The sequence below is a fragment of the Gopherus flavomarginatus genome, chromosome 14 (assembly GCF_025201925.1).
Source record: "Gopherus flavomarginatus isolate rGopFla2 chromosome 14, rGopFla2.mat.asm, whole genome shotgun sequence".
Classification (NCBI taxonomy): Eukaryota; Metazoa; Chordata; order Testudines; family Testudinidae; genus Gopherus; species Gopherus flavomarginatus.
Window position 1 is genome coordinate 21,398,655 of NC_066630.1, and position 10,613 is coordinate 21,409,267.

At 45.8% G+C, this 10,613-nt stretch overlaps 1 protein-coding gene across 1 annotated transcript; it reads left to right on the forward strand.

Annotated features, from left to right (window-relative positions):
* Positions 1 to 3,844: 3,844 nt before the first annotated feature.
* LOC127034357 (uncharacterized) lies at positions 3,845 to 5,939 on the forward strand. Its single transcript, XM_050923122.1, has 2 exons — positions 3,845 to 4,164; positions 5,340 to 5,939. The coding sequence occupies exons 1-2, from the start codon at positions 3,972 to 3,974 to the stop codon at positions 5,885 to 5,887; spliced, it is 741 nt and encodes a 246-aa protein (XP_050779079.1). The 5' UTR covers positions 3,845 to 3,971; the 3' UTR covers positions 5,888 to 5,939.
* The last annotated feature ends 4,674 nt before the right edge of the window (positions 5,940 to 10,613 follow it).

A 10,613-nucleotide genomic window follows, 5' to 3' on the forward strand; every position in this document is an offset into this window, starting at 1 on the left:
CTGAGGGAGAGGGAAGTAAATTGCTGGGAAGAAGCCTGGTTGTGAACTCGTATGGTTGTTGAGTATGGGTGGGAAAAGTATGGAACAAGTGTTTTTGGGGGGTGGAGAGGGATTGTTAGGGATCTTCTCCCATGCAGACCCTGGCTGATCCCTAGCATCTACCGTTCAGACAGGCACATGTTTTCCTGTCCCCATGTGTTCCTGCACCTCCATGGTCCTAGCACCCCTGTCCATATGTGTCCCTCCACCCCCCTTCAGACACTTCATCCCCATGTGGCATTCATTAAGTTAGATGTTCAATTGCTACTAAACTTTTTGGTGAAAACTGAAACAAAAAGTCATTTAGCACTTCTACCATTTCCATATTTTCTGTTATTTTTTCCCCCCACCCCACTCCCATTGAGTAACTGGCCTATCATGTCCCTGGTCTTCCTCTTGCTTCTAATGTATCTGTAGAATGTTTTCTCATTACCCTTTATGTCTCTAGCTAGTTTAATCTCATTTTGTGCCTTGGCCATTCTAATTTTGTCCCTACATACTTGTGTTATTTGTTTATATTCATCCTTTGTAATTTGACATAGTTTCCACTTTTTGTAGGGCTTTTTTTTGAGTTTCAAGTCATTGGAGATCTCCTGGTTAAACCAGGGTGGTCTCTTGCCATACTTCCTATCTTTCCTATGCAATGTCCCTTTGAAAAACTGGCAACTCTTCTTTGAACTTTTCTTCCTCTTAGACTTGCTTCCCATGGGCTCTTACCTGCCAACTCCCTGAGTTTGCTAAAGTCTGCCTTCTTGAAATCCATTATCTTCATTGTGCTGTTTTCCCTCCTACCATTCCTTATGGCCATATGCTGCCACTTCGAATTCACTCAAGGGCCGTGCTGCTCATTTTCATTCACTATTTGCTGCTGGGGTGGTGTAAAAGAGTCAAAGTAAGGACAGAATCTGGCCCATGATATCTATATCCATATTACTAGCTAATCAGCTCATAGCAGTTGTTTTACCTAACTGCTGGCCCACTGCCAAAAGAAGATTGCAGAATGGATGAAATAAAGTTGATTAAAAGTGAACCCAGATAAGAAAGAGGTATTTTTAGGTGGCATGTGAAACAGCTGAAGGAAGTTGCCTATACTTTGGCAGCTCAATCTATCAATAGGTTCTGGCCTAAGTATTCTGATTGGGCTGGCATCTTGGGGTTCTGGTTATTGTGAGCTGAGCTTGGGATTGTGGGCATGCATAAATCCTTCTAAATTCAAGCCTGGAAAATGCTATATTGTTATGTTATTTGTATAAAAAAAAGAAATACCTTTATTTGAATTCTATATTCAGTTCTTGCTACGGTTTTAAACAAAATATTGCAGAAATAGAGAAATTCAAAAACAGGCAACATAATTATTAGACACACAGAAACTTCTGTGTCAGGAGGGAATGAAGACTGGAACTGTTACACTTAGAGAGGAGATATTAGATGGAATATGATAGAGATATTCCAAATAATAAATGATATAAATATAGTAAATTGAGAGCTCTTATTTTCTTATAGTATAAGAACAATGAAACACTAAATGAAATGTAAATGGCACATGTTTAAAACTGATAAAAGGAACAATTTTTTTTTTTACACAATGCATAATTAACCTTTGGAACTCATTGGTGCAAGGTATCATTGAAGCCAACAGCTTAGTAGGATTTTAAAAATGGATTAAACTTCTATATGGATAATGAAAACATCCACAGCTACATTAGATGGGATTAAAAGATGTTTCAAGCATTAAACCAACCCATTAATTGACAGGAGTTAGAGAGACTCTTCCGTTATGAGCTGGTGAGTCTAACTTGCCACTCTGAGTATTATTTTGCAGTTTCCGTTGTGGCATTTGGTACAGGCACAACTTGGATCCTGGACTAGAAACACTACTGGTCTGATCCAGCCCAGTGTTTCATATATTTCTATTTTATATTCCTAAGTATTAGCTACATTTTTGTTAAGGCACCTGGAGGCCTTTGGGCTTGGATATGGAGACATTAAAATTGAATTGAATTGAATTTACATTATTTAAATAGATTATTCAGATTTACACAGACATTTCTTAATATTCAGCTTTTCTAATCCCAAAGTAGTGATATTTCAGCTGCAACAATGACATCTAGGGACTGATTTCTATTAATTTAATATTAGATATGTATCTCCCATTTTTGGAAGAGACAAGCACTAATATGTTGACTAAATCAAAATTACAGAATTTACTAAAAAGCTGTAAATCTGATATGTGCTGAAAGTTATAACTTAGAATAACAATGGCATTTTACCTTTTTCTTTTCTGTTTTGTTTTCCCTTACTTCTGGCATTTAATGATGTTCTTTATTTTTAAATAGCAAAACAATGAATCTGTCTGGCTACTGTATATGTTTTTTTCCCCATGACATTAACAAATAGGCTCCCCCCACCCAATAAATTGTTTCCCCTTTTTTGTGACTTTTCTTGTTTGTTTTATCTGTTCTTAAAACACAATGGATCAGTTTTTCATACGACTTTATTCTGGCTTCTAAAATCACAGCCAAAGTATCACTTGGTAGGTATAATTGTTGCATGTACAAACCTTGCATTTGTACTGGAGATGGGCCTGAATCAAAATCCCAGAGTCAAATGCAGATCCAGATGTAAACTTGTGGTGCAGGACCTCCTCTGATTTTTGTACAAATGCATTTTTTGCACATTCAAACAATTATATGAACAAAACATGCAGTCACAATATTAGAAGTGACTTTAGAAAATTTGTCCCAGTATTTGCATTCTTGCTTTTCTTCTCTTGTATCATATGTTATCTGACCACATGTCACATACTTTGGAATTGATATTTACATAAAATATAGTCTGTTTTTTCTTCCCCTTCAATTTCTTTACTCACATTTATAACTCAGTCTCAAACTTCTGAGATGATCATCTGTTCTGCTAGATTCCGTTGATTTGCCATTCAATAATAACATACAATATTGTCTTTAAAGTGCTGACTTTTCAGTGAGACCAAAAAGAAGAGAGTCTGATAAGAAACACTTCTGAGTAAAAGTTAGGGAAGGGCTAATGCAAAAGTAGGAAAACTGTGGATTCTGTTGGCCGAGGTGAAATCCTAGCTCCGCTGAAGTCCATAGCAAAACTCCTGCTGACTTCAGTGCGGCAAAGATTTCACCCCAGTTTCTTAGGTATGAGCTAGCTTTTTTGCCACTTAGTTGTTCTAAATATAGGGAAGGGCTCATTGCTACCTCAATCTTTGGGCTTGGCTACACTAGAGAGTTGCAGCGCTGGTGAGGGGGTTACAGCGCTGCAACTTAGGATGTGGCCACACTTGCAAAGCACGGCCAGTGCTGCAACTCCCTGGTTGCAGCGCTGGCTGTACACTCGGTCGAGCCTCGGGTGTAGGGATTCCAGCGCTGGTGATCCAGCGCTGGTCAGCAAGTGTGGACACCCACCAGCGCTTTTATTGACCTCCGGGGTATAAGGCGGTATCCCAGCATACTTTAGAAGCCTCTCTGGTAATCATGCACACTCCACTGCCCAGGGCTCAGCTGACCCCTCCTTTAAATCCCCTTCCTGTTTGCTCAGCCAGGTGTGGAGTGCCATCAATCATTCAATCAATCAGCGACCATGCCTCCACGCCCCAAACGAGCACCAACATGGAACAATTCCGAGCTGCAGGACCTCATCAGTGTTTGAGGTGAGGAAGCTGTGCAAGCACAGCTGCGCTCCAGAAGGAGAAATTATGATACCTATGGGCAGATATCGCAGTCCTTGCTGAGAAGGGCCATGAACGGGACGCGTTGCAGTGCAGGGTCAAAATGAAAGAGCTGAGGAGTGCTTACTGCAAAGCCCGTGAGGGAAATCGCCGCTCAGGAGCTGCCCCCACAACCTGCCGTTTTTACAAGGAGCTGGATGCCATACTTGGGTGTGACCCCATTGCCAATCCGAGGACCACGATGGAGAGTTCAGAGCAGGGAGAAGTCGGGGAGGGTGTAGAGGAAGCCGACAGTGGGGCTACTGGCGTGGAGGGAGACACCCCGGAGTCCCAGGAGGCATGCAGCCAGGAGCTCTTCTCAAGCCAGGAGGAGGCTAGCCAGTCGCAGCAGCTGGAAGTTGCTGGTGAGGAAGAAACTGAGGAGCGTGCTCGGGGTAAGCAGATTTTTATGTTTTGGGAGAGGAGGGTTTGGGTTATGGCTGCCTGCATGCATGCCTAAACGTGGAATAGCCCATTTATTTGCTCTATCACGTCTCTGTAATCTGCCTCGGTAATCTCTTGAAAAGTTGCAGCCAGAGCGTGCGCAATGTGCTTTCTCAAGTTTCTCGGGAGAGCCACCGTGGTCCTTGTCCCGGTCAGGCTAACTCGTCCGATCCACTGTGCAGCAAGGGGTGGGGGGACCATGGCTGCACACAGGCAAGCTGCATAGGGGCCAGGGCGGAATCCACATTGCTGTTGAAGACCCTCCCTCTCTTCCCAGGTAACACGCAACAGTGATATATCTGGCAGTAGGAAACCCTGTTGAGAATTTAGGGATACTTGAGTGCAGGGCGCCAGGTTCGCGTTCCCCCCCCCAGCCCCGCGGTGCGCTCCGGTCTCCCCACCCCCTTCCCAGCAGGCAGCCAGCCCCGCGGTGCGCTCTGGTCTCCCCTCCCCCTTCCCAGCAGGCATCCAGCCCCGCGGTGCGCTCCGGTCTCCCCACCCCCTTCCCAGCACGTAGCTAGCCCCGCGGTGCGCTCCGGTCTTCCCCCACCCCCCTCCCAGCAGGCATCCAGCCCCGCGGTGTGCTCCGGTCTCCCCTCCCCCTTCCCAGCAGGCAGCCAGCCCCGCGGTGCGCTCCGGTCTTCGTCCCCCCCCTCCCAGCAGGCATCCAGCCCCGCGGTGCGCTCCGGTCTTCCCCCACCCCCCTCCCAGCAGGCATCCAGCCCTGCGATGCGCTCCGGTGTTCCCCCACCCTTCCCAGCAGACAGCCAGCACAGCTGTGCGTTTTCCGCCCCCCTCACCAGCAGGCCGGCAGTTACGCGGACCCCCCCCCCGCCAGCAGCTCACCACCTTCCTGTTCGCTACTGTCCCCTGTGCAGGACACCAGCTATCTCCTGTACCCAGTGCAGATAAACCCCAGTGACCCATCGGTCAATTCCCCCTCCCAGGTGCACTCGGGGCAGAAACACTCACCCCATTGCTCGCCATGACTTAGCTTCCCTGGCCTCTCTGTGTTATGTGAGGTATGTGGGAAGGATGCTACCAAAAGTCTAAAAAGTCCTTCACTGTGTGATAATAAACAATGTAGCCTCTGTGTATTACATGGTTCTATCTATGTTTTTTTTAGTGACCTTGACTAATGCAGCCGGATCACCGGCCTCACGTCGCTTGCAGAACTTGAGAAGAAATCCCAGAAAATCAAAGGAAGAATTGATCAAAGCAGTTATGATTCACTACAACAGAGAAAGTAGGAAGACGCAGGAATGGAGAGAGAAAATGTATGAATGGAGAGAGAAAATGTATGACTGGAGGCAAACAGAAAGCAGGAGAAAGGAATTGGCTATCAAAAAAACCTCAAAGCAGATAAGCCTCCTGGCTCGCCAAACTGAGTCTTTTGAGTCTCTCGTAGCCATGCAGGCAGATATGTACCGTGGTAATCCACAACCCTCCCAAAGCTCTCTTTCTTGTTCCCCAGTATTTGCACAAAACACCTTTCTCCAGCAGCCAGTTTCTTATTACCCCCAGCTGCCCTCAACACCTGTACGATCACCTACCAGCCCTGAAAACTATAATTCTTACCCTGTGCACTCCACCCCCATTACCCTGCAGCATAGTAATCCTGAAGTGCAGCAGACATTGAACAGTAATCAAAACAGGACATATTCAAACCTCTGAATGTACAGTCCACCACCCTAACCCCCCTGGCCTATTATGTACTGTACTTTGAATAAAGGATTTTATGGCTTTTACAATACGTTTTATTATTGCAGGAAGTGGTAAATATTGTACCCCAAGGTAGAAAAAAGCACAGCAAAGGCACCAAACATTACTGTTGGCTCTCAGCATCAAATTGCTCCCTTAAAGCATCCCTAATCCTTGAAGCCCTTTCCTAGGCCTCCCTAGTAGCCCTGCTCTCTGGCTGTGCAAATTCATCCTCTAGGCGTCGAACCTCGGAGGTCCATTCCTCACTGAATCTTTCACCCTTCCCTTCACAAATATTATGGAGGGTACAGCACGCGGATATAACAGCGGAGATGCTGCTTTCCCCCAAATCTAGCTTCCCATAAAGACACCTCCAGCGGGCTTTCAAACGGCAAAAAGCACACTCCACAGTCATTCTGCACCGGCTCAGCCTGTAGTTGAACCAGTCCTTGCTCCTGTCAAGCTTCCCTGTATACGGTTTCATGAGCCATGGCATTAAGGGGTAAGCAGGGTCTCCAAGGATCACAGTGGGCATTTCGACGTCCCCTACTGTGATCTTGCGGTCTGGGAAAAAAGTCCCGGCCCTCAGACTCCTGAACAGGGAACTGTTCCGAAAGATGCGTGCATCGTGCACCTTTCCAGGCCATCCTGAGTAAATGTCAATGAAAAGCCCACGGTGATCCACAAGTGCTTGCAGAACCACGGAGAAATACCCCTTGCGATTAACGTACTCTGATGCCAGGTGGGGTGGTGACAGAATAGGAATATGCGTCCCATCTATTGCCCCTCCACAGTTAGGGAAACCCATTTGTGCAAAGCCATCCACAATGTCCTGCACGTTCCCCAGAGTCAGGGTTCTTCTTAGCAGGGTGCGATTAATGGCTGTGCAAACTTGCATCAGCACCATTCCAACGGTGGACTTTCCCACTCCAAACTGGTTCGCCACCGATTGGTAGCTGTCTGGAGTTGCCAGCTTCCAGATTGCAATAGCCACCCGCTTCTCCACTGGCAGGGCAGCTCTCAATCTTGTGTCCCTGCGCCGCAGGGTAGGGGCGAGCTCAGCATACAGTGACATGAAAGTGGCTTTTCTCATCCGAAAGTTCTGCAGCCACTGCTCGTCATCCCAGGCTTGCAGGACGATGTGATCCCATCACTGAGTGCTGGTTTCCCGAGCCCAAAGGTGCCGTTCCACGGTGCTGAGCACGTCTGTTACTGCCACAAGCAATTGAGTGTCTTCAGCGTCAGGCGTTTCAATATCATCATCTGACTCCTCACTGTCACTTTGCAGCTGAAGGAATAGCTCCACTGCCATGCGTGATGTGCTGGCAACATTCATCAGCAAGGTCCTCAGCAGCTCAGGCTCCATTTGTAACAAAAATCTCAGAAATCGCGCTGCAGAATCACAATACCGCCAAACTGCTCGGAATGTGTAGCAAAGCACCACAGGGCGTTGGAACAGGAAGCGGAAAGACCCGCACACTTCCTTCCCCGTCCCACAAGCCACAGCGCCAAAATGGGACGAGGTGCTCTGTGGGATAGCTGCCCACAATGCACCACTCCCAACAGCGCTGCAAGTGCTGTAAATGTGGCCACACTGCAGCGCTGGTAGCTGTCAGTGTGGCCACACTGCAGCGCTGGCCCTAAACAGCTGTACGAACACAGCTGTAACTACCAGCGCTGCAAAACTGTAAGTGTAGCCATACCCTTAGTCCTTAGTATTTTAGCATCTCACGGCTGGGCCCGTGAACCGAGAGATCATGACTGAGTTTCCAGCCATGAGGAAGACAACTTGAGGAGTGTAATTTATTATACTTCTAAGAAGAGAGAGAAAATCCAGCAGGACTGAGAAGAAAAGTTTAAGCCTTAAACTGCTGGGGACTCCAAACTTTAAAACTAGTGATGTGTTTTCAGTTAATATGTCAGGCAATGGTTTGGAGGCTGATTTTGAAAGAGACAGTGTGACATGAAAAAGCTCTTGATGAGATTATAGTTGAAGCACTGAAAGTTGTAAACTGAATAGGAGTCAGGAAGAAGTTACTTCCTTAATTTATTGTCTGACTGGAAACAGAAGGAGAGAAACCAGAGCAAGTGAACTGAGAACACTGTGGAATTTGTAGAAGGAAACAGCTTTCTGCCAAACTACCTAGAACAGGGGTTCTCACAACAAACTTTTTCATGGCCTCAGAATGCGGCAACTAACTCTTGCTGAGGGCTGCTCTCTCACTTTTTCCTAAAATACTGAATTAGCTTTAGGAATAACAAGTAAATCTGCACATATGTGCCCAAATCATTGTAATTTTTTATGTAGGATTTTTTTGCAGACTCAGTAATAAAAACAATGTACAGTTGTCTCTATTCTTTATGGAACCTAAACAGAATAGAAATACAAATCAGGCACTTTGCACTTTTTTGTCTTTTTTCTTGTTTCTTTTGCTTTTTTAGTTGCTTTTTTAAAGACTTGCTAGAGAGTAAGTCTGTTGTGAAAAGTGATATTAACAAACATACAAATACCACTTTTCACAGCAGACTTACTCAGTCCTGGGTACAAATTAAGCCCTGGATGGGGAGTGGGTACAGAGGCAATGGGGGCCAGTGGTGATGAGGCATGGGGGGAGGCAGCGAGGGCTAGGGTGATGGGAGAGGGGGGTGGGTGAGATTGGGGGCCAGAGCCTACCACTGCGCAGCCAGGGGACAGAGCCTGCCACCCCATGGCTGGAACGTGCTGCCCACCACCCAAGGGCTGAACCCCAACCCCACCGAATCTGGGAAGGTGAGGAACTCACTGGCTGCCTGCTCTTCCAGCTTTTGTGTCTCCAGACGGGGGCAGTGCCTAACCACTACTGAAGCCTCCTGCTCCCTCCCCATCACAGCCCAGGCAGCTGTGGCTGCAAGAAAAGCCCCTGATGGCCACAAACAGCTATGGTGGCCGCATTTGAGAAACTCTGGCCTAGAATGCAAGTCAAGCCGCTGAGACCTGGTATAGCTAGGAGGTAAACCCTAGCTGACCTCCCTCTCCCCCTCCTCCAAAAAAGTGAGATAAGTAACCTTTTTTTCTCCAGGAGATAGGTAATCTTTCTCTTTTAAGTCCATATTGCTATAAGTATAAAAACAAAATGGTAGAAGATTTCATGGTAGAAGATTATATATTTCTAGGTCTGCTGTGAGTAGAGGAAGAGAGCTTTTGAGATGATTTTAAATGGAACTATTAATACCAATTGTGACTTTGAGTGCTGCTTCTTATCTCACAATTTGTTTAAAACCAAACCAGAATTTTCTGTGGGAAACAGAAAGTGGACTCAAAAGCATTAGGTGTAGACCCTATCCTGCATGTGATATCTGCTGAATGCAGGAGAAGGGGGTTACAGCTCCATGATTCTGTGGGCTGGTCTGTGCCACTGCTAGCCCTAACCCCAATCTCAGCTCCAGCCCCAGAGTGAGTTAGAGCAATCGAGGGATCTGAGGGTCAGTGGACTCTGCCCTGCCCTGTCCACATTTCTGACATGGCCCCTTCAGGTGTGGAAGTTGGCATAAGAGCCATTTCTGCTGGCTCTATACCAAATGAAAGCTCTTCTCACTGGGGAAGTTCTCAGTTGACCAGTTACAGCTATAATTTGGGACACCTATGTGGCAAAAAAGCTAGCTCATACCTAAGAAACTGGGGTGAAATCTTTGCGCCACTGAAGTCAGCTGGAGTTTTGCCATTGACTTCAGTGGAGCTAGGATTTCATCCTGGCCAATAGAATCCACAGTTTCCTTACTTTTGCATTAGTTTAATTCAAAGCTGGCTATGTGTGTTTGTGTGCACGCATGTATGTTGGGGGAACAGACCTGTCTTGCAGAAGAACGAATCAAGAGGCATGACAGGGAAATCTTTACTGCTGATTTGGTGTTGGGGCATCTCCACAGAGAGCAGGAACAACATATTGTGGGACAATACATGACATAGCATGGGCAGTGTACAGGGACTCATGCATTATGAAGCATATTGGAGTATACAGCAATGATACAAAACTACCGCTAAGAGTGTTTTTTCTTTCTCTTTTCTTCATTCAGTGGAAATTCAGAAGTGTCCTCAGCATTCTCAAGAGGAATTAGCTGTGTGTAATGCAAATGTTATATCTGGTGCAGACTGATCCCAGTTGTTATGTTTGCCATTGACGCATGCCCTAATGACTGCCTTCAATGTATTTTTTAAACGTACAGGAGAATTCGTTTGGAATGATAAGCTGTGGTAAATCTGGGATCACAGCCAAGTTTCTGAGTTATATATCTGAAATATTTCACATACAAAAGGGAATCCCCTAAAAAGGGTTAGAAGCCCTGGGTTTCTATATCTGTCTAGTATTCCTGTTACTAATTTGGTTGCTTACTATTTGTATAGTTTCACATAACTCTCTTCCTGTGGTAAATCAATTAACATAGACTAAAATATGTTAATTTCTGGTGCAAAGGAGAACTCTATTGCATTTTATGTCCTAAAATAATTCCTGAATCCTGATAGTTTGGATTTGCAGAACATTGAAATCTAGCAAACGAAGCATGATTTAACATTACTTGTTATCTATAATAAGTATAGGCCAAAACAGTTTTCAGACTGTGGACCCCTGAGGGTCTGCCTACTATGCCTAAGGTTTCCAAAGGGGTCTGCACCTCCATTCAAACTGTTTTAGGGGTTCACAAATGAAAAAAGGTTGAAAAC

Bases quoted from the DNA above. Each gene is read 5' to 3' on its own strand.
- LOC127034357 (XM_050923122.1), top strand. From the start codon at position 3,972: ATGGAGAGTTCAGAGCAGGGAGAAGTCGGGGAGGGTGTAGAGGAAGCC. The intron at 4,165-5,339 runs GTAAGCAGATTT...TGTTTTTTTTAG, and splicing joins AACTGAGGAGCGTGCTCGGG to TGACCTTGACTAATGCAGCC.